This window comes from Thalassophryne amazonica, chromosome 9, assembly GCF_902500255.1.
Source record: "Thalassophryne amazonica chromosome 9, fThaAma1.1, whole genome shotgun sequence".
NCBI lineage: Eukaryota > Metazoa > Chordata > Actinopteri > Batrachoidiformes > Batrachoididae > Thalassophryne > Thalassophryne amazonica.
In genome coordinates this window covers 60,170,356-60,197,810 of record NC_047111.1, presented here as the reverse complement: position 1 = coordinate 60,197,810, position 27,455 = coordinate 60,170,356, and the positions used below count along the sequence as shown (strand labels likewise).

The 27,455-nt window shown below is 39.9% G+C and overlaps 2 protein-coding genes across 2 annotated transcripts in view; both read left to right on the top strand.

The window, feature by feature from the left end:
- elnb (elastin b) overlaps positions 1-14,108 on the top strand; it is a 60,645-nt gene extending 46,537 nt beyond the window's left edge. The window contains exons 28-38 of the mRNA XM_034179060.1: positions 302-655; positions 794-850; positions 938-1,264; positions 2,547-2,771; positions 2,910-2,936; positions 3,014-3,295; positions 5,133-5,204; positions 5,389-5,436; positions 5,681-5,704; positions 12,964-13,029; positions 13,288-14,108. Of these exons, the coding sequence (XP_034034951.1) occupies positions 302-655; positions 794-850; positions 938-1,264; positions 2,547-2,771; positions 2,910-2,936; positions 3,014-3,295; positions 5,133-5,204; positions 5,389-5,436; positions 5,681-5,704; positions 12,964-13,029; positions 13,288-13,331 (1,526 nt within the window). The 3' untranslated portion in view covers positions 13,332-14,108. The remainder of the gene's footprint in view (positions 1-301; positions 656-793; positions 851-937; positions 1,265-2,546; positions 2,772-2,909; positions 2,937-3,013; positions 3,296-5,132; positions 5,205-5,388; positions 5,437-5,680; positions 5,705-12,963; positions 13,030-13,287) is intronic.
- Positions 14,109-17,151: 3,043 nt separating this feature from the next.
- Positions 17,152-27,455, top strand: part of LOC117517217 (LIM domain kinase 1-like) — a 42,588-nt gene continuing 32,284 nt past the window's right edge. Inside the window, exon 1 of the mRNA XM_034178160.1 lies at positions 17,152-17,389. Coding sequence (XP_034034051.1) covers positions 17,346-17,389 — 44 coding nt within the window. The 5' untranslated portion in view covers positions 17,152-17,345. The remainder of the gene's footprint in view (positions 17,390-27,455) is intronic.

Here is a 27,455-nt window from a genome sequence, read left to right as displayed (position 1 = left end):
GCATGGGCTGAAAGTAGGGTGTAATTTGGTGAGTTAGGTAGGGAGGTGCTAGTCCCTGAATAATTTTATAGGTTAGTAACAGAACCTTAAAATCAGACTTCACACAGACAGGAAGAAAGTGAAGAGATGCAAAAATTGGTGTGATGTGGTTGAAGTTATCCCATGACCTTCTTGCTGTAAGGCATCAATGTTAACCACTAAGCCACTGTTCCACCTATAACAAACATGGAACATGTAAACATGTATCATTCACAATGAGAGAAAACACATTCCACATCGACAGTCTTTGCTTTTCTGACAGGATACATAACACTTGGAGCAGGAGGACTCGGTGGGACAGGACTTGGTGGTTTAGGACTTAGACCTGGCAGCTATGGCACTGGTCCAGGGTCATATGGGGTTGGACCAGGAGGTTACGGGGGTGGCCCTGGTGGATACGCTGCTGGTCCTGAGGGATATGGACCTGTCCCTGGAAGCTATGCAGGACAGACTGGAAGCAGAAGTGGTGGTATTGGTAGCAGCCCTGGAGGAGGGACTGGAACTCTTGGAGTTGGAACTGATCTTGGAGCTTTAGGCAGAGGAGGAGCAGCTGGAGGAAGCCCAACTGGAGCTGGTGGTGGACTGGTTGGATATGGTGGTGGAGTTGGTCCTGGTGGTAAGTTGACTTCCACATGTATGTTTTACTGATGTGTGATTCAATTGAACAATGCTTGCACTAAAAAGTAGTTCAGCAATTTAAATGTTGTGTAATATTTATAATTAATTACATACAACAAATGTGTCTCTTGTCAAGGTTCAAGATATGTCACAGGTCCAGGAGTGAGTCCTGATACTGCCAAACCAAGCAAAAGTATGATAAAAATAACCACAAATGCATAATCATATGAATACAACCATTTTTCTAAAAAGTTATAATGGAACTGTTGCTTCTTATTAGGTTATGCTGGTGGAACTGGTAGTGCTGGAGTTGGGTCTGGTGTCTATGGGATTGGACCTGGAGGAGCTGCTAGCTCTGCTCCAGGGAGTTTTGGACCAGGGAGCTATGGGCCTGGAATGGGAGTTGGTGGAGGTTTACCAGGAGGTTATGGACTAGCAAGGCCTGGATTAGGTGGATATGGGCCCAGCACTGGGCTCGGTGGTTTTAGACCAGGTGGTGTTGGGGCAGGAACAAGCTTCTCTGGACCTGGTGGAGCAGGGACCATTCCCGGTGGTGTGTATACTGCTGGTAGTCAAGGACCTATGGCAAGAAAACCTCCCAAGTCAGGTAGGTGTGGAACAAGGTTACACAAGAAACTTCATAGGCTTGTCTGTGCTTATTTTATGCTGTGGTCATTGTGCATGTTAAAAGATGACAATAGGTGCCTCATTGCTAAAATGTCATAGATGATGCTCCCTTTCATTGAAAGTGATAGTCTTCTTCTGAGTCTCCCTAAGTAACCACAGTTACTGTAGCAGTACCCAAGGATCCTCTGATTATCAAGGACATCTAGTCATCATCTTGTTAGTGTCCAAGTCTCACAACTATACAGTAAGAGAGGAAGCACAAGGACCCTAAAGACTTGGACCTTTGTTCGACTGGAAAAACATCATTATTGCTAAATACCTCTGTCCAGCAACATCATGACTCCTTGAGCTCTTCAAAGGCATCTTGTGATCTCAAAGGTCAAGGACCCAGAGACATAAATGACACTGCTGAGATAAGTGCATATCTCTATAAGTTAAAGACTTTTGCTTAATACAGGTACACTTTTGATGGCTGAGTCCAGGAAGTCACTGAAAACCTAGATCTTACTTTTGATCCAGGACATTCACAAAGCCAGACACTTCGATTCCACATTTAGCTCCTTAAGTGCTCCAATCAGAGTATCCACTGAGCCTGCCAAGATCACAGCATCAAGAGTAAAGTCAAGGTCAGTAAACCCTTCCTCGCCAACAAAGGCACCGAAGCTGCTGGTTCCTACAACCCTATCCAAGACCCAGCAAGTGCTCCCACTCCATACATCACTCACAGTATCTGTGTGTAGGCTGGTTATGATGTCCAGCAACTTGTTGGGGATCCCATGAAAACTCAGGATGTCCAAGAGAACAGCTCACTCAGTTGAGTCAAATCATCATGTGATATAATGGCTGACACTTTAGCAATTCCTTTCAATGAAATTTATGTGGGAGAGGCAACAATGTCAAATTCCTTTTCACACATCTGTACAAATGTGCCATGCCATTTTGTGGTTGTATCTGATTTGACCATGCACAACTCTTTCTCTAGATGTCAAATATCTAATAGCTCACCTGTTAAAGGATTTGACTTTGAACAGTTGATCCTAGACTTGCGTAAGACTAACACAAAAAGTGATGGTTCATTGTAGTTCTGGTAGCACTGCAGAGAAGAAAGCTTCTCAAATTAGGTTGTTATCGGTAATATATAATTACAAACTGCCAACATTCAGTGCAAGTATACAAGATTTCAGGACACAACAGGATATCACACAACTTAAGCAACATAAACCAGTTTGAAAGTGGTGGTAAAACATGTGATTGTTTTACAGGTGCGGGAACAGGTATGGGATCTGGCAGATATCTTCCTGGTGGTCTGGTACCTGGAGGCATTGGACCAGGCGGTGCTGGAACAGGTGGCTTTGGACCTGGTGGTGCTGGAACAGGGACAGGTGGCTTCACACCTGGAGGTGCTGGAATAGGAAGTGGCAGCTTTGGACCAGGAGGTTCCAGTTTAGGTCCAGGTGTCCAGGGATTGGGAAAGCCCCCTAAATCTGGTATGTCATTGATATAATTATAATGCTAAAAACAAATCATACACAAACATTTATCAGCACTCAGTCACCTATTGGACTGCATTGTACTTTATAAGAAAAGCTTTAAGCTTGACAATATCCTTTCTGATGTTTTCCTAGGTTATGGTGGTGCTGGGTATGGATCAGGTGAGGTCACAGTTCATACAGGGATGATGCTGTAGTGATATGTATTTATGAGCTCTATAACTGCATCGATTTCCCAGCAGGTGCATTTGGAGGAGGTGAACAAGCTGGCCCAGGTGGAACTGGAACTGGCTCAAGTGGGTCTGTAAGAGGAGGATATGTGCCAGGTGTAAGTGGACCTGGCACTGGTCCTTTTGGTTATGGGCCTGAAGGTGTTGGACCAGGTGGATATGACCAAAGACTTACTGGAACAGAGCCGGGGGGGGTTAGACCTGGTGGGACAGGTGGCCAAGCTCTTGGGACAAGGAAGACTCCTAAATCTGGCTACGGTTCATTGATGGGTGGAGCTGGCTCTCACCCAGGTACAGTGATCTACACATGCTCATTACAGATTGTTGTAGATCATGTTACTGTATAATATTAACCCAATTGTGGATTAAGTCTGTGTGATCATGAAAACATTTAAACTTATTCACTGCATGTTATTGATAAATACGTTTATTATATTAACGATATTGCTGAGTGAACTCATATTACATGACAGGTGTATGCTGGATTTAAAGCAGCAAAAAGATAGTATAGTCAGTTACCCATGACATGAATCCAGTGTTAATCAGACTTTTCTCATATAATACATCTGTCATCAGAATATTCTGCAATCACTATTTACTCAGTATCTACACACTCTACACACTACAAAATGTGTATGATAATGCTTCATTTACTACGCTTAGAGTAGGGAGAGGGATCAGAGGGATCACGTTTTGGGAGCACAGATAGAATGAACCCCCCCCCCCCACACACACACACACACACTCACCTTCAACCGCTTATCCAAGACAGCGTGAACCCCATATTATTTAAATCTTTTCTCTGCAGTGAGCAGGATTTGATGCACAAAATTTGGCAAACATAAAGAAAAGTACCTACTTGACATGCCTCCTGATTTTGGTTGCTTAATTCTGCCAACATTCAGTGAAAGAGGTCGACTTCTTTCTGATGGGCTTGAACATAAATTGTGAAGTTATGACATTGCCAGTGGTGGGCACAATCACCCCCCCACCACCAGCAAAATGCATAGAACACTGCCATCTACTGGATGGGAGTGTGAATGGCGACCAACGTGTGATCGTTGCCGCTATTCGTTGTGCTGAATCACACGTCACAAACAGAATTTTCAGTTTTGCAATTTGCCTTTTTTTTTTACAAATGAAAAAAATGACATATTTACAAATACACATTTATTTGTAAAAATCAACACAGAAGTTACTGTAACGTGTGTTGTTTTGATTGAACCAGTGATTGAGATGAGACTCATTTTCCCATAATGCCTTTTGGCGTGTGTGTCTGTTAATGCGCAAACCTTCATAATTAGCACATTACTTTAAAAGATATGTGTGATATTTTCACTTTGTAAAAATGACAGAGTTGCTGTTAATGTCGATAAACTGTCCAGAATTTGTTTTGTTTATAAATGAATCCATGAGTGAAAACAGCTTTGCTTTTCATGTCTCCTGCCCACTACCTGTGTAGTAGTTTTTTGTTTTGGGGGGGCAGCGGGCAGAGTACATAAAGACAGAAGCTCTGTTGTTGTTTGGGGTTTGTGATCGCCTTTGATTTTATTCAGAACTCACGATGCTTAAACTCAAAACTGGCTTATCAGTAGCTGACAGTGTACTGAGTTAATACTAAAAGTTAGCAGTTAGCTGTAACGTCCGCTAAATTTTTTTATCAGTTTAGCATTATAAATGTTAACTTTTCATTTAGCGGATTAGCGGTTATCAAAGCTAAATTTTTGGTTAGCTGTGCCCACCACTGGATGTTGCCACTTTGGGGAAACCCCTCTTTGTGTGACACAAAGTAAAGCCTTATGTATGGGAATTCCCTGTTGGCACAGTGATGTAAACACACTATCATATCATGTTTGCATAATTTTCACCAACATTAAGCTGTACATGAACATATTAGGGGTCAGGGGGTGCAAGAAAATATACTTATCTATAATTACGTACAGCAGGATGGACTGGGACAATGCACATGAAGCATCTTGCCCAAGGACATAGACAGGTAGCATGGCTATGAAAGTCCTGCAGTGACTGAAAATGAAAGTTCCTGTCTGTAAAAACCTTTCCTTTATTGTTACATTAAAACCAAAATGCCTCAGTGATTTCCACACCTTACACATGCATTCCTGCGCAGGCAGCACAGGTGGAGCAGGTGGCTTTTTAGGTCCTGCAGGAACAAGCCAGGGAGTACCAGTAGCAGGACCAGGTGACTTCATACAGGACACTAAAATTTTCTACACCTATAGGCAAAATATAGGAGTTAATCATTATTAATTCACTGAAACCAAATGCTTTTAAAAAATGAATGTCATGTAATAGCAGCAGGTTCACAGCTCACACAGCTGTTCACTTTGAGAGTTCAAACTGTAAAGTGTCCATTGTTCCAACAGGGGGCGTTGGCCCTGGCTATGGTGGATCAGCTGGTGGAGCCTACCCAGGTAAATCTAACCTAATCTCTTCTTGACTGTTTTGTGTCACTCAGCATGCTGTTGTACAAAATAAATAAATAAATAAATAAACAAAGCGATAACGTGAAAATGCTGATGAAGATTTTTATAGTGAAATACTCAAAATAACAGTTTTATCCTGAATTCAGTGGTGCTGAGGCCTTGTTGTGGTTAACTAGGAAGAATTATCAGTGATTAATCATGACAATTTGTCTTTCCTGCTATTGTTGTCTAGGATATACAGGAGCCGGGCAGAAATGTAAGAAAACTCTGTGTCCTGTGGAAAAAGCATGTGTGAACAAGTCGTAACACACAAATGTCCAGCATGGCAGTTGTAGTGTATTTTAAATCATCACTGTCTGAAATTTTGTTATTATCAAATATGCAAACTGAGAGATTGTTTAAAAAATATTTTTTAAAAAAGATGCAAGGGTAAGTGCACTTCGATATCCCTCCTACGCTTTGCAGCAGCAGGAATATATATATATATGCACACACACACACACATATATATACAGTGAGGAAAATAAGTATTTGAACACCCTGCGGTTTTGCAAGTTCTCCCACTTAGAAATCATGGAGGGGTCTGAAATTTTCATCTTAGGTGCATGTCCACTGTGAGAGACATAATCTAAAAAAAAATCTGGAAATCACAATCTATGATTTTTTTTTAAGTAATTTATTTGTATGTTACTGCTGCAAATAAGTATTTCAACACCTGTGAAAATCAATGTTAATATTTGGTACAGTAGCCTTTGTTTGCAATTACAGAGGTCAAACGTTTCCTGTAGTTTTTCACCAGGTTTGCACACACTGCAGCAGGGATTTTGGTCCAATCCTCCATACAGATCTTCTCTAGATCTTTCAGGTTTGGAGTTTCAGTTCCCTCCATAGATTTTCTATTGAGTTCATGTCTGGAGACTGGCCAGGCCACTCCAGGACCTTGAAATGCTTCTTACGGAGCCCCTCCTTAGTTGCCCTGGCTGTGTGTTTGGGGTCATTGTCATGCTGGAAGACCCAGCCATGACCCATCTTCAATGCTCTTACTGAGGGAAGGAGGTTGTTTGCCAAAATCTCGCAATACATGACCCCATCCATCCTCCCTTCAATACGGTGCAGTTGTCCTGTCCCCTTTGCAGGAGAGCACCCCCAGAGTATGATGTTTCAGCCCCCATGCTTCACGGTTGGGATGGTTTTCTTGGGGTTGTTCTCATCCTCTAAACATGGTAAGTGGAGTTGATTCCAAAAAGCTCTATTCTGGTCTCATTTGACCACATGACCTTCTCCCATGCCTCCTCTGGATAATCTAGATGGTCACTGGTGAACTTCAAACGGGCCTGGACATGTGCTGGCTTGAGCAGGGGGACCTTGCTGCCCTGCAGGATTTTAAACCATGACAGCATCATGTGTTACTAATGTAATCTTTGTGACTGTGGTCCCAGCTCTCTTCAGGTCACTGGCCAGGTCCTCTTGTGTAGTTCTGAGCTTTCTCAGAATCATCCTTACCCCACAAAGTGAGATCTTGCATGGAATTCCAGACCGAGGGAGATTGACAGTCATCTTGTGTTTCTTCCACTTTCTAATAAATAATCATAACAGTTGTTGTCTTTTACCAAGCTGCTTGCCTGTTGTCCTGTAGTCCATCCCAGCCTTGTGCAGGTCTACAGTTTTGTCCCTGGTGTCCTTAGACAGCTCTTTGGTCTGGGCTATGGCGGACATGTTGGAGTGTGATTGATTGAGTGTGTGAACAGGTGTCTTTTATCAAATCAAAATCAAATCAATTTTATTTATATAGCGCCAAATCACAACAAACAGTTGCCCCAAGGCACTTTATATTGTAAGGCAAAGCCATACAATAATTACAGAAAAACCCCAACCGTCAAAACGACCCCCTGTGAGCAAGCACTTGGCGACAGTGGGAAGGAAAAACTCCCTTTTAACAGGAAGAAACCTCCAGCAGAACCAGGCTCAGGGAGGGGCAGTCTTCTGGCTGAGGGAGAGAACCAGGAAAAAGACATGCTGTGGAGGGGAGCAGAGATCAATCACTAATGATTAAATGCAGAGTGGTGCATACAGAGCAAAAAGAGAAAGAAACACTCAGTGCATCGTGGGAACCCCCCAGCAGTCTAAGTCTATAGCAGCATAACTAAGGGATGGTTCAGGGTCACCTGATCCAGCCCTAACTATAAGCTTTAGCAAAAAAGAAGGTTTTAAGCCTAATCTTAAAAGTAGAAAGGGTGTCTGTCTCCCTGATCCGAATTGGGAGCTGGTTCTACAGGAGAGGAGCCTGAAAGCTGAAGGCTCTGCCTCCCATTCTACTCTTAAAAACCCTAGGAACTACAAGCAAGCCTGCAGTCTGAGAGCGAAGCGCTCTATTGGGGTGATATGGTACTATGAGGTCCCTAAGATAAGATGGGACCTGATTATTCAAAACCTTATTGTTATGTGTCGGACGCAGCTCGGAGAACCGACCAGCGTTTGAAGGACCCAGTATAAAATAAGCAGAGCACGGTATAAAGGCTAACTGAATTTAATACATAACAGTGATGTGATACAAAACAACAAAAGAGTGTGCGGTCTGGCGTGGTGGTGATACGCTGCGCTCCCAGCAGCGCTAACGGTCCGGAGCCAGAAGCCGTTCGGACCCAAGGACCCCGCCGACACCCCCCAGGTGGCTGCAACAAACCGAGTCTGTGAAAGAAGGAACCATTATGTGAGTCCACACTCTACACACAGAGAGACCACTCAAAGGTGTACATAAACAGCAAACACTTCCTGGCTTAATTACTAATCAGCTTCCCAACCTGCAGGCATGGAACATCCAGTTCACAAAACTCCACTGCAGTGGAAGCCGATACATGACTAACGTACAGCTCAATATAATAAGGTGTGAGGGACACCACATTTACTGACTGTATAAACGTTAGTCACAAAATCTAACGTACCTCAGGAAGTGTGCTGACGAGCGTGAGACCTCACCCCCTCCTCTTTCACAGACCGTGCATCAAACCCTGGACGTTCTCTGCATCCACTGATGATGAGATGGCTCCCGAGACGACGATCTCACCCGTCTGGTCACAAGGTCGTGTCTCTGGCAAATACACACTGTATACTCCAGTCTTAAATGCCACCATGTTCCAATCCATATAGATGCACCACAGCTGTGAGTCCTGACGAGCCGCAGGTGATCAGGGTGAGGTCCTGATAACCTCAGCTACACAGCCACTCAGTCCCAAATGCAAGCCACCTGGAAGGAAAACCAAAAGACAGAAACAAAAAGGCAGCCAGGCCCCCCCAGCCATACAACACTTATAAGTAAGAAGAAGAATTTTAAATTCTATTCTAGAATTAACAGGAAGCCAATGAAGAGAGGCCAGTATGGGTGAAATATGCTCTCTCCTTCTAGTCCCCATCAGTACTCTAGCTGCAGCATTTTGAATTAACTGAAGGCTTTTCAGGGAACTTTTATGACAACCTGATAATAATGAATTACAATAGTCCAGCCTAGAGGAAATAAATGCATGAATTAGTTTTTCAGCATCACTCTGAGACAAGACCTTTCTAATTTTAGAGATACTGCGCAAATGCAAAAAAGCAGTCCTACATATTTGCTTAATATGTGCATTGAAGGACATATCCTGATCAAAAATGACTCCAAGATTTCTCACAGTATTACTAGAGGTCAGGGTAATGCCATCCAGAGTAAGGATCTGGTTAGACACCATGTTTCTAAGATTTGTGGGGCCAAGTACAATAACTTCAGTTTTATCTGAGTTTAAAAGCAGGAAATTAGACGTCATCCATGTCTTTATGTCTGTAAGACAATCCTGCAGTTTAGCTAATTGGTGTGTGTCCTCTGGCTTCATGGATAGATAAAGCTGAGTATCATCTGCGTAACAATGAAAATTTAAGCAATACTGTCTAATAATACTGCCTAAGGGAAGCATGTATAAAGTGAATAAAATTGGTCCTAGCACAGAACCTTGTGGAACTCCATAATTAACCTTAGTCTGTGAAGAAGATTCCCCATTTACATGAACAAATTGTAATCTATTAGATAAATATGATTCACACCACTGCAGCACATTGCCTTTAATACCTATGGCATGCTCTAATCTCTGTAATAAAATTTTATGGTCAACAGTATCAAAAGCAGCACTGAGGTCTAACAGGACAAGCACAGAGATGAGTCCACTGTCTGAGGCCAAAAGAAGATCATTTGTAACCTTCACTAATGCTGTTTCTGTACTATGATGAATTCTAAAACCTGACTGAAACTCTTCAAATAGACCATTCCTCTGCAGATGATCAGTTAGTTGTTTTACAACTACCGTTTCAAGAATTTCTGAGAGAAAAGGAAGGCTGGAGATTGGCCTATAATTAGCTAAGATAGCTGGGTCAAGTGATGGCTTTTTAAGTAATGGTTTAATTACTGCCACCTTAAAAGCCTGTGGTACATAGCCAACTAATAAAGATAGATTGATCATATTTAAGATCGAAGCATTAATTAATGGTAGGGCTTCCTTGAGCAGCCTGGTAGGAATGGGGTGTAATAGACATGTTGATGGTTTGGAGGAAGTAACTAATGAAAATAACTCAGACAGAACAATCGGAGAGAAAGAGTCTAACCAAATAGCGGCATCACTGAAAGCAGCCAAAGATGATAATATGTCTTTGGGATGGTTATGAGTAATTTTTTCTCTAATAGTTAAAATTTTATTAGCAAAGAAAGTCATGAAGTCATTACTAGTTAAAGTTAAAGGAATACTTGGCTCAAAAGAGCTCTGACTCTTTGTCAGCCTGGCTACAGTGCTGAAAAGAAACCTGGGGTTGTTCTTATTTTCTTCAGTAAGTGATGAATGTCCTAGATGTCCTAGCTTTACGGAGGGCTTTTTTATAGAGCAACAGACTCTTTTTCCAGGCTAAGTGAAGATCTTCTAAATTAGTGAGACGCCATTTCCTCTCCAACTTACGGGTTATCTGCTTTAAGCTGCGAGTTTGTGAGTTATACCACGGAGTCAGGCATTTCTGATTTAAGGCTCTCTTTTTCAGAGGAGCTACAGCATCCAAAGTTGTCCTCAATGAGGATGTAAAACTATTGACGAGATAATCTATCTCACTCACAGAGTTTAGGTAGCTACTCTGCCCTGTGTTGGTATATGGCATTGGAGAACATAACAAAGAAGGAATCATATCCTTAAACCTAGTTACAGCGCTTTCTGAAAGAGTTCTACTGTAATGAAACTTATTCCCCACTGCTGGGTAGTCCATCAGAGTAAATGTAAATGTTATTAAGAAATGATCAGACAGAAGGGGGTTTTCAGCGAATACTGTTAAGTCTTCAATTTCCATACCATAAGTCAGAACAAGATCTAAGATATGATTAAAGTGGTGGGTGGACTCATTTACATTTTGAGCAAAGCCAATCGAGTCTAACAATAGATTAAATGCAGTGTTGAGACTGTCATTCTCAGCGTCTATGTGGATGTTAAAATCGCCCACTATAATTATCTTATCTGGGCTAAGCACTAAGTCAGACAAAAGGTCCGAAAATTCACAGAGAAACTCACAGTAACGACCAGGTGGACGATAGATAACAACAAATAAAACTGGTTTTTGGGACTTCCAATTTGGATGGACAAGACTAAGAGTCAAGCTTTCAAATGAATTAAAGCTCTGTCTGGGTTTTTGATTAATTAAAGCTGGAGTGGAAGATTGCTGCTAATCCTCTGCCTCGGCCCGTGCTACGAGCATTCTGGCAGTTAGTGTGACTCGGGGGTGTTGACTCATTTAAACTAACATATTCATCCTGCTGTAACCAGGTTTCTGTAAGGCAGAATAAATCAATATGTTGATCAATTATTATATCATTTACTAACAGGGACTTAGAAGAGAGAGACCTAATGTTTAATAGACCACATTTAACTGTTTTAGTCTGTGGTGCAGTTGAAGGTGCTATATTATTTTTTCTTTTTGAATTTTTATGCTTAAATAGATTTTTGCTGGTTATTGGTGGTCTGGGAGCAGGCACCGTCTCTACGGGGATGGGGTAATGAGGGGATGGCAGGGGGAGAGAAGCTGCAGAGAAGTGTGTAAGACTACAATCTGCTTCCTGGTCCCAACCCTGGGTAGTCACGGTTTGGAGGATTTAATAAAATTGGCCAGATTTCTAGAAATGAGAGCTGCTCCATCCAAAGTGGGATGGATGCCGTCTCTCCTAACAAGACCAGGTGGACACACAGTGGACATGCACCTAAGATGAAAATTTCAGACCACTCCATGATTTCTAAGTGGGAGAACTTGCAAAACCACACGGTGTTCAAATACTTATTTTCCTCACTGTATATATATATATATATATATATATAAAACTCAATTTTCGTGTAGGCTCCTATCCTAACAGCTCCTATCCATCAAGTAAACATTTTCGTCCTGATTCACTTTCTTTCCTATTCAACGACACTAAGCATTCCCTCTTTGGTGGATGTAATTAATCAATTAAAAAATATCAACATCTTAAAATTGGCTATTTTGGGTGTAATTGGTGTGACACTGTTTTTTGTTAAAAAGCAACCTAGCAACAGGATCTCTTTAGAAATTTGTTTCTTTTATTTGACATATGACAGAAATCAAAACAAAAACTGTCCTTTATTATGGAGTTTGTACTCCAGCTCCTCCCCACAACACGAACCAACCAGACAAAAGAAAGCAGGAAGAATATAGTCATTCAGTGAGGGTGAGCTCAGGCACAATACACACATGAAGTACAAACAGATAAGTAATGTCAGGTTTGATTAAGAAGAAATAAAGGATAAACAGTTTTGGGGAATAATAACAAATAGGTTACTTAAACTACTACTAATGCTAACACTAATACAACTACAATTAATATTTTTACGACTACTACTTCTGGTATCAATTCTGTTCTCTCATCAATAGGCAATTTGAGAGTTTTTTGCAGTAATTTTACAAACCAAAGTCACAACACTGAAGCGCACATACAGTGTCAATATTACACTCTCGTACCAAGAAAATCTCACTAATTACGATGGTAATGTCATGTAGGTGGGGATATTTGTTACCTCAGATAGTATTCATTATAATTGAATGATCAAGATGAAATAAACAAGTTGTTGTTGTTCATTCGGCTGCTCCCGGTTTTGTTCAGGCCCGCCACAGCGGATACAGCCAGATTCGCATCGGTAATTGGCACAAGTTTTACGCTGGATGCCCTTCCTGACACAACTCCAGTTTTACCCGGAGAAACACACACAGCCACTGGTGTTCCAAAGAGGTCTCCCATCCAAGTACTAACCAGATCCTGCTCTGCTTAGCTTCTGAGATTTGATGGGATCAGACTGACACAGAGCAGATCGGCTGCAAGATGAAATAAGTACTTTTTGGAAATTAGTCACAAAACAGTGCATCTTATGATTCAAAATTAAAAAAAAAATAATAATAATACAAAAGAGCCAGCAGACCTGGCAACACAAATGACCCTTCTCTTTTGTCTGACAGCAAAAGCACAGAAAGCAGCCAAATACGCAACTATGCAGGCCTTACTGGGAGCTAGAGGTTACCGAGGTAAATCATTACTGCATTACTTCACATGATCACTGTGTTTATACAAGACAGAATTCTGCATCACAATCATTTGTGTTGTATACAAGGTTGGGTAGGATTACTTTGAAATGTAATCCAAAAGTAATCAGTTTACAAGTAATCCAAATGTATGTACATACATACATGTAATCCACATGTATTCTTTCAAAGTAATCCTACCCAACCTTGGTTGTGTATTACAAGTCAACTGAAGACTGGTTTGTCTGCTGTGGTTGCCAGGTGCTGGCTGTCTGGGTAAATACTGTGGCCGGCAGAGGAAGTGAGAAGCCAGCTGACGGCACTTCATTCAAACTACAGTGGTGCTATCACATTGTTTTACCTGCTAGAAAACCCAAAGTTTCAAAACATTCCACATGGAACACTTTGATTTGTTTAGACTAGTGGTAAATTGATGAATCAGACAGTCTTTATTGATCTCACGCCAGTGAAATTCACCAGTTACAGCACTGCATCAGTGAATGCATTTCAATGAAATATAGGTGGGGCATTTGCCTCTGTGCTCATGAGGCAAATAAAAAAATAAAAAAATGCAGGCATATCTGACAAGTGGACTTGTCAGTGGGGAACGTGTACCTTTGCATGCAAATGGATGCCTTGACACAACAATAACAGCGGGAATTGGGATCTTGAAACACTGCAGACAAGACAATGCAGACAACAGCAATGTTAAATAAATGTTTATTTAAAGGTATAGTGCCGCTGGGTTTGTTTTAAAGTTTAAGTCATAAAAAGAATTTTCTTTGGCACCATTATAATTCAATTATTTTAGCATTTAGATAAGGGATTCATAATATGATATTATCAATATGATCAAAAGTCATGCTGTCTGGAAACAATTTAGACTTTCAACCCTTGAGGGGGAGAAATTCAAGGGAACAGATGCTATAACCACCATTTGGGAGATTACAAAGTGTTTTACAAGAAATCTCATGGATGTTAACATAAGATGGGTCACAGGTAATCTCAAAATCTCACACATGCGCACAGCATAAAGGATAATTTCGATCATTTTCATGAAGAAACCCATAAGTTAGAGTAATTAAGTCATCAATTCAGTTTAGTTCAATTTATTTCATTTATATAGCGCTAAATCACAACAAAGCTGCCTCAAGGCGCTTCACACAAGTCATCATCATAACAGTTATATTTTTTCATCATGAATCAAATTGTGGGGTATCCAGACCACCTCCCCAAGAACCAAACTGAGAACCACTGCATTGAAGGATCACAACTTAAATTGTGAGGCCAAGTTTGGCACTGTAACGTGGTTTTTGTTTACTTCAGTTGTATTGAACATCATTTGTGTTGCTGTCCAAGTGTTCCTGTGAGTCCTGTCAGTGAAGGACACTGCTAGGTGCCTTCAGACCTGTCTGCATGCTGATATAACAAAAAAAAAAGATTGCACAGGGGCCACATTTTTATCAAGCTGAACTGCATTTTAAACTCTGCATATTGTAATATTTGCACAAAATTTTTATTTCATTCATTTTACATAACTGTTTTTAGTTTTCATGTGCAACCACAAACATTTGGACAATTTATCCTCTGGTGTCTATGGACAAAAAGAAAGAAAGAAAGAAAGAAAGAAAACCAAAGGGGAAAGCAGGGTAAGTTTTCTCTTGCAATGTTTTCACTATCATATTGCTGAAAATCAGTATGTTTATTTCAACTGCACTTATACATTGAGTTTCATTCAGACATCTGAAGTATCAACAAATGTGGGTGCTGAAAGTTGTCAGCCAATAACACTGTCAGGATGTTTATAACTTTAATGACAGTTTTAGAGCTACATAATGACATAAACTGGTTTTACTTGTTAAGATATGAAGGTTTTAAGATCTTTTGTCTTTTTTGTTACAAGAATGTACATTCAGCATTGAGGTGAGCATTCAAGTTAACATTTAACATTCACTGCACTGTTAAATGTATGAAAAAGGGAATGAATTATATATATATATATATATAGATTGATAGATAGATGCACATACATGTATGAGCATAGTACTTTTAAGTAACCTTTTCCCTTTCATATATATGAAAAAAGAAGTGAAAAACATTGTGCATATTAATGGTTTTAAAGTGAGGTATTAAGTTTATCTACCTACTTATCAAATGCAGGGAGTTAGTTCTAAGGAGTTTTCTATTACACTGAGTGAAACTTTTACTTTAATTGTTAATCTTTGTTAAATTGTGCTGAGAATTACTTTGAAAAGCAGAAGCATTAAAACACTTTACCTAAGAACATTTTAGCAAAATTTAAATGAATTATACATTTTCAAATGTTGGAATTTGTATTTGCCTTTTAACAGTCTCTGAACTTGTATGATAAATGTATAAACAATTTATATTCTTGAATGTGTATGAAGTTATTTGGATAAGTGTAAATTAATCTTTTCTTATATTTAACTTTACATTTGTGGCTCTGTCTTTTAACTTGGATTGTGTTTGTAACACACAGGTGTTTTACATGGTCCATGAAGAAAATGATGCACTTTTGCACACTTTCTGACAATCCTTTGTGAATTAAAAGGCATGAAATATGACATTTGTTTTTGGACTTTTCTGTGCAAGACATGTGGAGGAAGTTGCATTTCCCGTGGCACACTGTGGTGTCGTGGTTAAGGAAGAAAAAAGGAACCAGCAGTACACTATGCTCTCAAGAACAGCCAAGCCTCATTTTCAAAGTGACTCATATAACATTTCTATTCATTTTCATTCATATAACATACCTCCAAGTAAAAGATTAGTACCAACCCAGCTATTTGTTTGATTTATTCATTATTAAAATGACATTGTATAAAATTTTACAATAACAATAATATTGAGATTGGTTGGTTTTATTTTGGTAAAAATCCATAAATGTGAAATGCACATGTAAATAATCACAGAGGACAATACATAAAGTATAAAACACACTAATTTGAGTTATGGCTCAAAAGAAGATATGTGATCAACATATGTGCAACGGATTGGATTATACAATTATAACCTGTATAAAATTAATGAGGTTGTAAAATATGGAAGAATAATTGTAAACATAGTAAGAGGAAAAAAGCAGACAATGCCTGAGACTATGGAATATAAATTGCTTAGCCCAAGACTTGACTTGTTGTCCAGCCTTACATGACCAAAAACACTAAAATTAAAAAAAAAAACATCTAACAAGATGTCAGAGTGTGGTGTGTTAAATAGCGCTGCAGGAAAGCAGTGACTGCTCCCCTTTGACTGAACTAAGTAACATCACGTATTCATATAGGATTAATAAATGGAATATTTTTGACTGTGTTGAATCCTTGGTCTCCAAAGTAAAGGTGAAACAATGTCAACGTCCATTGGATTCTAAGACATGTGACATATGTTACCCTGTTACATGAAACTAAGCATGATACATGGTCCAAACTGTTCCTTTTTAAAACTTTGTTAACTCAACTAATAATTTGTATCACTTTTTACCAAAATTGGAGCAACTTTAACTTTTGACCCCTGTACAAACTGAAACTGACCTGTGTCACCATTCTTGCTGTTTTTATCCCATAACTCCATAACATTCAACCATAGACAGTCCAAACTATACGTTTTTGGAATCTTTATGATCAGGCAAATAATGTGGTGGAGTTTTCAATTTGATTGGAACATTTTTAAATTTTGACCCCTGTGTAATTCTTCAATTGACCCCTATCTGGCCACCTATTGAAAATTCAAGTGGCCAGTCAGTTTTTTCAAAAGAGTAATGTCTAAGGTGTATTTCTGCTTGTGTCACCATTTGCAGGATTCCTCTGTAAATATTCTCTTATCTGCTGCACTATTTTGTTTGCATGATGAATTGAGTGCTTCACTGTAGTAATTGGAGCATTCATAAAGAGATTATATCTCTGCCGATGGAAACCGGGTCTATTCCACAAACACATGCACAGACACGCTTTTAGAAACATGCGTATCTTAAAGGAGCTTGTGAGAGCCTCACAGCAGCTCTCTCAGGTCACCGTATTTGGTGCAGAGGCGTGTAACAGTATCTTTTGGGGGCTGGTGGAGCCGAGCTTCTATACACTGGCCTACTGTGGCAGAGGGAGGCCGGCCAGCAGGTGTCAGTGGGTCACGATTTGTTCTCACACAGCTGCGCTGCACATTAAAGAGGGAGCTCATCTCCACAGGAAACATCTGAGAGAGACAAAACAGGAATGCCAACGCCTGCTGCCCGTCACAGCAGAACCATCGTGTGACCATGTGCATATGACGAGCTCCTTTTGTTCCCAAGTACCAGTTGTGTTCAGGGCGGAATGTCACGACGGGACCAGAGGTTTCGTAGAGGAATGAAAGGACGGTAAGAATGACAAAATGTTAAAGAAAGACCGCATCAGTAACTGTTGCTCAGAATTCTCAGTACTTCCTCAAACTGAAAACTTCAGCTAACACACACACGAGTAAACACAGTTTCAATATTCAGTCTGCTATGAGTCATTTGTGAAACCAAAACCTTGGTAGAAATATTCACAATTCACTTTCTTGTTGTTATCCATATGAAACGTGTACTTTATCAAGCTGCTCAACATACACAGTACATCACCCAACATGGTTTCACAATAAAATGACATTAAAAGCAGATATTTAGTTTTAAAAGCTAATTCTGACCCCCCAAAAAGAGGTCTATCAGAACATCATCATCGGTTCCTTCAAAGGGCTGCACAGCTTTAATTTCAAAGTCATGTAAACTAATCTGAGGACATAAAAGGTAAGCAGTGATAACATATGTAAGGATAAGAAAAAAATATAGTAGCTGAATCCTTGTTAATAGGAAACTGTTTGAGGAATCATGCCGTTTTTCTGCATGTAATGCGGAGGTGCATTAGGAAGGGCATCCGGCGTAAAACTTACAAATCAACACGTAGATCCATAAAAAAAATGACAAACACAAACAGTTAACTTTACTATATTCAAATAACTTTTCATGCTTGAATCGTTTGAGTTCACTGAACTAGTTTAAGAATCAGTTTCTTGAACGTGTTTGAGTTTAACTAAATGATCTGGATTTGCAGTGAGGCAGGACCAGCTTCACGCTGACATACAATAGGATTTGTTGTGTAAAATAAAACATTCTTAAAGTACATGAGAGAATTTTTAAAAAATAGAGGTGATAAGATGCCTGAGAGGTTACAACTAGTTTCAATCTCATTCAGATTGTACATGATAAAGGCCAATTTGTTGCTTTATTTAGTTAACAGTCAAAAAATGTGCACGATATGAAGCAAACATGACACACGGCTGAAAAAGTGGACCGTCTGCAGGTGTGACGTTGCTGATTTGATCTGTGGCGAATTACATCTTGGCAGTTGAAGTGTTCTTGACCAAGAACCACAATGTTAAACTTCTCCTTTTCGGTGTCCAAATGTTTTAGTTTCACACGAGAGGGTTTGTGTGGTTCGTCAATTAGTGATTTAAAAATAACTGCCCTTCACAGTCACTGATAGCATCTGGTCATGCATTTATTTTTGCCTTTTTGCAGTTGCATTTATTTTTGAACCGTGCTGCTATTGCTTTATGCAAAAAGAAGCAAAGTGAATTTATTTAGCACATTATTTATTTAGAATGTTAACACCACATTACAAAAAAGAAGCTAATGGATTAATTGATGTTACTATATCGCAAAGTACTCAAGAGTAAACTGCTTCTTGTCACTGCTGAACAGACAAAAACATCAAGGAGTTAAAGATGTGCATGTTTATCTCATTAAATGCAATTAAAGTCATATATATTTTAAAACATTCTAGTTAGCCTGACCTTAGCCTAGCCATCCTCCTCATTCAGCTGTCCCAAAAGTGGAGTGCTCCATTTATTCAAGAGCATATGCTATTTATTCAGTCACATATATGAAGGTTATTTCCTCTATTTATTCAAATTTGACAACCTGATCTATTAATTTCACTTATTCCGTAAGACCCAGCGCATTTTTCATCTTTCATCTTTGTCTCTGTCTTCTTTGCTTTCTCATTCTCCTTCTTGTTTTACAGCAGTAGGCATCGAGATTAATGGTGCATTACCATCACCTTCTACTCCATAGTGTGAATCACAGCACCTTGTTCATCATTATACAGGACAAGGTTGGGTAGGATTACTTTGAAAGAATACATGTGGATTACATGTATGTATGTACATACATTTGGATTACTTGTAATCTGGTTACATTTCAAAGTAATCCTACCCAACCTTGATACAGGAGCACCTTGTCATGCATGTAGACGTTACCATTTTGTGGCCATAGATGAGAATATAGTTTTTCCATATACAACCCCAATTCCAATGAAGTTGGGACGTTGTGTAAAATGTAAATAAAAACAGAATACAATGATCTGCAAATCCTCTTCAACCTATATTCAATTCAATACACCACAAAGACAAGATATTTAATGTTCTAACTGATAGACTTTGTTTTTGTGCAAATATTTGCTCATTTTGAAATGGATGCCTGCAACACGTTTCAAAAAAGCTGTGACAGTGGTATGTTTACCACTGTGTTACATCACCTTTCCTTCTAACAACACTCAATAAGTGTTTGTGAACTGAGGACACTAATTGTTGAAGCTTTGTAGGTGGAATTCTTTCCCATTCTTCCCGTCTATGATTTCCTAAAACAATTTGAAATGTGGACTCATCAGACCACAGCACACTTTTCCACATTGCGTCTGTCCATTTCAAATGAGCTCGGGCCCAGAGAAGGCGGCTGCATTTCTGGATGTTGCTGATGTATGGGTTTCGCTTTGCATGGTAGAGTTTTAACTTGTACTTGTAGATGTAACAATGAACTGTGTTAACTGGCAATGGTTTTCTGAAGTGTTCCTGAGCCCACGCGGTAACATCCTTTACACAATGATGTCGGTTTTTAATGCAGTGCCGCCTGAGGGATCAAAAGTCACGGGCATTCAGTGTTGGTTTTCGGCCTTGCTGCTTACGTGTAGAACGTTCTCTAGATTCTCTGAATCTTCTGATTATATTATGGACTGCAGATGATGGAATCCCTAAATTCCTTGCAACTGAATGTTGAGAAACATTGTTCTTAAACTGTTGGACTATTTTTTTTCATGCAGTTGTTCATAAAGTGGTGATCCTTGCCCCATCTTTGTTTGTGAACAGCTGAGCCTTTTGGGGATGCTCCTTTTATACCCAATCATGACACTCACGTGTTTCCAATTAGGTGTTCTTTGAGCATTCATCAACTTTCCCAGTCTTTTGTTGCCCTGTCCCAACTTTTTTGAGATGTGTTACAGGCATCCATTTCAAAATGAGCAAATATTTGCACAAAAACAAAGTCTATCAGTTAGAACATTAAATATCTTGTCTTTGTGGTGTATTCAATTGAATATAGGTTGAAGAGGATTTGCAAATCATAGTATTCTATTTTTATTTACATTTTACACAATGTCCCAACTTCAGTGGAATTGGGGTTGTATGTCCCTTTGAAATATAGGTCACAAGACCAGTCAAACAAGTAAATCCTGCAACTTATAGTCTGGAAAATCCGGTAATTATGACATATATAGACTTGGTGTGACCCGGTGTCTTGCTGAGATTGTGGTATATTGTGATGTGTTGCCATAGGTTGGGAGGGCTCACAAAATTCAAAGATGGCTTTTAAAAAGTTCAAAAACTTAACTGTCTGATGTATTACTGCATGTTGCTGATATCTTGTCTTATCAGTTTTTTTGACAGCCAGTATTGAGTCATGAGTATTCATGGTTGATATGAGAGTGGAAAGAAAAATGGTTACAAACCAGGTGTTCAAGTTGTATATCAATCATAAAGAAACAAGAATCTCCCTCTCACCCACCCCCGGGGAGGGTGGTATGCGTGTTCCTCAAGCTCGGGTCCTCTACCAGAGGCCTGGGAGTTTGAGGGTTCGACGTAGTATCTTAGCTGTTCCTAGGACTGCACTCTTCTGGACAGAGACCTCTGATGTTGTGCCTGGAATCTGCTGGAGCCACTCTTCCAATTTGGGGGTTACAGCTCCTAGTGCTCCTGTTACCATTGGGACCACTTTGGACTTTACCTTCCACATCTGCTTTAGTTGCTCATTCAGTCTTTGGTACTTCTGGATTTTCTTGTGCTCCTTTCTGATGTTGCTGTCAGGTGGGATTGCCACATCAGTCACAACTGTGGTCTTCTTTCCCTTGTCAACCACCACTAGGTCTGGTTGGTTGGCCAGCAGCTGCTTGTCTGTTTGGAATTTGAAGTCCCAAAGGACCTTAGCCCTGTCATTCTCAACCACATTTGGTGGTGTCTCCCTTTGGGATGTGAGGACTTGTAATCTGTATGCGTCACAGATGTTCCTTTACACAATTCCCAATACTTGGTTGTGCCTCTCAGTGTACACCGTCCCGGCTTGCATCCTGCTTCTATGTGCTGAACTGTCTCTGGGGCACATTTGCACAGCCTGCAGCTTGGGTTCTGTTGGCTGTGGTTGACTCCTGCCTCTATGGATTTGGTGCTTAGGGCTTGTTCTTGTGCTGCCATGATCAGAGCCTCTGTGCTGTCCTTTAAGCCGGCCTTTTCTAGCGACTGGTAGTTCTTCCTGATGTCAGCCACTTCCTCTATCTGTAGATGGTACATCCCATTGAGGGGTTTGGTCTTCTGTGATATCTCCTCTTCCTGCTCCTTATCACCTTATCCTTATCCTGCTCCTCCAGGTCCCTGAGGCATTCTTGTAGCAGTTGATCTCGGGGGCCAACTTTCTGATGTATTCATGGATGTTCCTTATCTCATCCTGAATGGTGGCTCTGACATTCATAAATCCTCACCCTCCCTCCTTCTGTTTCTCATAGAGCCTCAGCGTGCTGGACTTTGGGTGGAAACCTCCGTGCATTGTGAGGAGTCTTCGTGTCTTGACATTAGTGGCATTGACCTCCTGCTGTGGCCAATTTATTATCCCAGCTGGGTATCTGATGACTGGTAGGGCATATGTATTGATGGCTTCTCAGCACCTGTCTTACCTTCTGGAGGTATCTGGCTGTGGCTGATCTTCTTGCATCTTCATCATGGTTCTCATTGGCTTGTGGGATCCCTAGGTACTTGTAGCTGTCCTTTATGTCTGCTAGTGTGTCTTGTGGCAACTCCATCCCCTCATATATATATATATATATATATATATATATATATATATATATATATATATATATATATATATATATCGGAGACTGAAATGAAAACCTCATCTTCGTCAACAAAGCTATCGCCTCCCACCAGAGAAGTGTTAGGGCATGACTAAAGCTGCCTCAAGAAGACACAGGTACTGTTACTACTACTACTTGCAAGGATGAAAAGGTAAAAGAGAACAGAATAGAAAAGTATGATACCAACCTTTTTAGCACACTTGCTGATGATGATGCAACACAAAAAGTGTCTTGCCCCTTTACTACTACAGCTACTACTACTACTAAAGCGCTCAATAGCCTATGTCACTCCCCGTATGTCAAAGTATAAGTGTACCAAGTTTGGCTCAATTCTGAGGTGCCGTTTGGACAGGAAAGAGACATATACACACATGCAGTTGTCTCTTTGTATATAGATAAACTCAAAAACCTTCCTTCAAGCTTGGTGGGAATATTACTTGGATAAATATCTAGAGATGATTACATTTTTAAAGTAGGTTGGGCACAGGTCAAGGAAAACATCCAAAAAACTTTTATTGTTATTGTTTATTTATTTATTTGTATATCTCAACAACCATGAAACCTAGATGGGTGATCAAAAGTATATTATGATCAACAAAAAATATTTGTGAATGCTATGAATTACTTCATGATGAAGTCATACAGTCAACAACACCATTACATGTTCTTGTGTAGAGCGCAAAATATATGCATCAGCCCTCTGATTCCTTTTATTCATATATTTAGTAGATTATAGTGCACTTTCGCCTGCGATGCTGTTGGATGCATCGTGGAAGCGTCTGTGCACATCATGGCTTGTTGTACTGGCACTGATATTGGAGATGCAACACACAAAAGTTACATTACGTCCAGTTTCTCTCATCACAGTCACAGAAGCCTGTAACTCTTTCAGTTGTCATCCGTGTGTTGCTGGCTTCCCTCGCTGTGTGTTAGATTTCTCGTGGCTAAAGAACTCAACAAAGGAATAGTTGTTTGTGTTTTACACTTCAAACTAATGATGACACAAATAAACATTTGTTTCATAAGTTCCCAAAAGTTTTCAGCAATAAACGTGTTTTCCTGCACCCTTTTCATTCAGTATTGTAACAGTATTGTGGCGTTTACGGGTCAGGAAACAGGGCGCTGTGCCATGCACAGGAAATGACCTCCCACTGCACTTGTGTTGGAGAGAAAAGGAAGCAGCTTTTCACATTAAACAGGTATTATTCTGCATCCAGCTGAAGCCAGGAGGTCGCTGAGCATTCTAAAGACATTCTGTGTGCACTACTTAAGACTGAGCACACCCCAGGAATGAACAGTACTTTCCTCAGAAACATTATTAATTCAATGCATGGCCGACAAGGTGGAAGAGAAACATGAAAACTAGTCAAATAGAAATTACTCTCAATCAGAAGTTTGCAGAGAGAAGATAATTTCTTTCAGCTTCTCCCTTTTCCTACTTGGGGTCACCACAGCGGCTCTGACTTATAAAAGGATCTGCTACAAATAGCTGTGTGGCTGCAATGTAGCTCAGGTTGTTTGAGACAAGCATTTAATAAAAGGTTTTCAGCATAATTATAACACATTCCAAGCATGTGGAAAAGCGCACCTACGGGGTAGGAACCTCAACCTAACCTGACCTCCTTTACTGCATCATCACATTAAAAAATCTGTTTTGTAGATGCAATGTTAAGGAACAAAATGTGGTTAAGTTGTTGTTTTTAGAAAGATGAGGAGTTGATGTCACTGGCATTAACATCAGCTATGTTGGCACAACATCACCAGCTGACCACTATAGTTACAACTAAACCTTTTTTTTATGAAGCATGAAAGATTGCTGCGTAACAGCAGGCGCAGTAAAATGTCAAATCTCAAAATTTGAGGAATCAATTATGGCGTGGAGCAACCCATGTGTTACTGGATTTCTTTCAAAAAATATACGCTATTCCAGGCACAAAGGGGAAGAGGACAAAAACCTTATTTGATTAAAAGCACTGTGCAAAATATTGCAGAGATTTTCACCACAAAAATGTACAGTTTACACAGAGATGGGTTGTTTAGACCCTGACACGTCGCTCTTTATACAACCAAAGCTGAAATTCTAAACCAGGACTGCCCAGTATGTCCCAACCCTTTGTTTTGGAACACAATGGCAATCAACAAACACTTTGGAACTTTATAATAATGCTTTAAAGCTAGCGTATGCAGCGCAGTACAATGTTTATTAGCATTAATGGAATATAGTATTCATAACATCTGTTCATTAGTGTTTAATTACCTGCATCTGCAAACTGTTGTGTTTTCATAAGCTTAGAATGAGTCCTTCATATCTACAGCCCCAGTTCAAATCAAATCAATTTTATTTATATAGCGCCAAATCACAACAAACAGTTGCCCCAAGGTGCTTTATATTGTAAGGCAAGGCCATACAATAATTACGGAAAAACCCCAACGGTTAAAATGACCCCCTGTGAGCAAGCACTTGGCGACAGTGGGAAGGAAAAACTCCCTTTTAACAGGAAGAAACCTCCAGCAGAACCAGGCTCAGGGAGGGGCAGTCTTCTGCTGGGACTGGTTGGGGCTGAGGGAGAGAACCAGGAAAAAGACATGCTGTGGAGGGGAGCAGAGATCAATCACTAATGATTAAATGCAGAGTGGTGCATACAGAGCAAAAAGAGAAAGAAACACTCAGTGCATCATGGGAACCCCCCAGCAGTCTAAGTCTATAACAGCATAACTAAGGGATGGTTCAGGGTCACCTGATCCAGCCCTAACTATAAGCTTTAGCAAAAAGGAAAGTTTTAAGCCTAATCTTAAAAGTAGAGAGGGTGTCTGTCTCCCTGATCTGAATTGGGAGCTGGTTCCACAGGAGAGGAGCCTGAAAGCTGAAGGCTCTGCCTCCCATTCTACTCTTACAAACCCTAGGAACTACAAGGAAGCCTGCAGTCTGAGAGCGAAGCATTCTATTAGGGTGATATGGTACTATGAGGTCCCTAAGATAAGATGGGACCTGATTATTCAAAACCTTATAAGTAAGAAGAAGAATTTTAAATTCTATTCTAGAATTAACAGGAAGCCAATGAAGAGAGGCCAATATGGGTGAGATATGCTCTCTCCTTCTAGTCCCTGTCAGTACTCTAGCTGCAGCATTTTGAATTAACTGAAGGCTTTTCAGGGAACTTTTATGACAACCTGATAATAATGAATTACAATAGTCCAGCCTAGAGGAAATAAATGCATGAATTAGTTTTTCAGCATCACTCTGAGACAAGACCTTTCTAATTTTAGAGATATTGCGCAAATGCAAAAAAAGTAGTCCTACATATTTGTTTAATATGCACATTGAATGACATATCCTGATCAAAAATGACTCCAAGATTTCTCACAGTATTACTAGAGGTCAGGGTAATGCCATCCAGAGTAAGGATCTGGTTAGACACCATGCTTCTAAGATTTGTGGGGCCAAGTACAATAACTTCAGTTTTATCTGAGTTTAAAAGCAGGAAATTAGAGGTCATCCATGTCTTTATGTCTGCAAGACAATCCTGCAGTTTAGCTAATTGGTGTGTGTCCTCTGGCTTCATGGATAAATAAAGCTGGGTATCATCTGCGTAACAATGAAAATTTAAGCAATGTTGTCTAATAATACTGCCTAAGGGAAGCATGTATAAAGTGAATAAAATTGGTCCTAGCACAGAACCTTGTGGAACTCCATAATTAACCTTAGTCTGTGAAGAAGATTCCCCATTTACATGAACAAATTGTAATCTATTAGATAAATATGATTCAAACCACCGCAGGGCAGTGCTTTAATACCTATGGCATGCTCTAATCTCTGTAATAAAATTTTATGGTCAACAGTATCAAAAGCAGCACTGAGGTCTAACAGAACAAGTACAGAGATGAGTCCACTGTCTGAGGCCGTAAGAAGATCATTTGTAACATTCACTAATGCTGTTTCTGTACTATGATGAATTCTAAACCCTGACTGAAACTCTTCAAATAGACCATTCCTCTGCAGATGATCAGTTAGTTGTTTTACAACTACCGTTTCAAGAATTTCTGAGAGAAAAGGAAGGCTGGAGATTGGCCTATAATTAGCTAAGATAGCTGGGTCAAGTGATGGCTTTTTAAGTAATGGTTTAATTACTGCCACCTTAAAAGCCTGTGGTACATAGCCAACTAATAAAGATAGATTGATCATATTTAAGATCGAAGCATTAATTAATGGTAGGGCTTCCTTGAGCAGCCTGGTAGGAATGGGGTGTAATAGACATGTTGATGGTTTGGATGAAGTAACTAATGAAAATAACTCAGACAGAACAATTGGAGAGAAAGAGTCTAACCAAATACCGGCATCACTGAAAGCAGCCAAAGAGAACGATACGTCTTTGGGATGGTTATGAGTAATTCTTTCTCTAATAGTTAAAATTTTATTAGCAAAGAAAGTCATGAAGTCATTACTAGTTAAAGTTAAAGGAATACTCGGCTCAATAGAGCTCTGACTCTTTGTCAGCCTGGCTACAGTGCTGAAAAGAAACCTGGGGTTGTTCTTATTTTCTTCAATTAGTGATGAGTAGTAAGATGTCCTAGCTTTACGGAGGGCTTTTTTTATAGAGCAACAGACTCTTTTTCCAGGCTAAGTGAAGATCTTCTAAATTAGTGAGATGCCATTTCCTCTCCAACTTACGGGTTATCTGCTTTAAGCTGAATGGAGTTCCAATGAAGTAGAGACGTTGTGTGAAATGTAAATAAAAACAGACTACAATGATTTGCAAATCCTCTTCAACCTATATTCAATTGAATACACCACAAAGACAAGATGTTTAATGTTCAAACTGATAAACTTTATTGTTTTTGTAAAAATATTTGCTCATTTTGAAATGGATGTCTCCAGCATGTTTCAAAAAAGTTGGGACAGGGCAACAAAAGACTGGAAAAGTTGATGAATGCTCAAAGAACACATAATTGGAACCAGGTGAGTGTCATGATTGTGTATAAAAGGAGCATCCCCAAAAGTCTCAGTCGTTCACAAGCAAAGATGGGGTGAGGATCACCACTTTGTGAACAACTGCCTAAAAAAATAGTCCAACAGTTTAAGAACAATGTTTCTCAATGTTCAATTGCAAGGAATTTAGGGATTCCATCATCTACAGTTCATAATATAATCAGAAGATTCAGAGAATCTGGAGAACTTTCTACATGTAAGCGGCAAGGCCGAAAACCAACACTGAATGCCCGTGACCTACG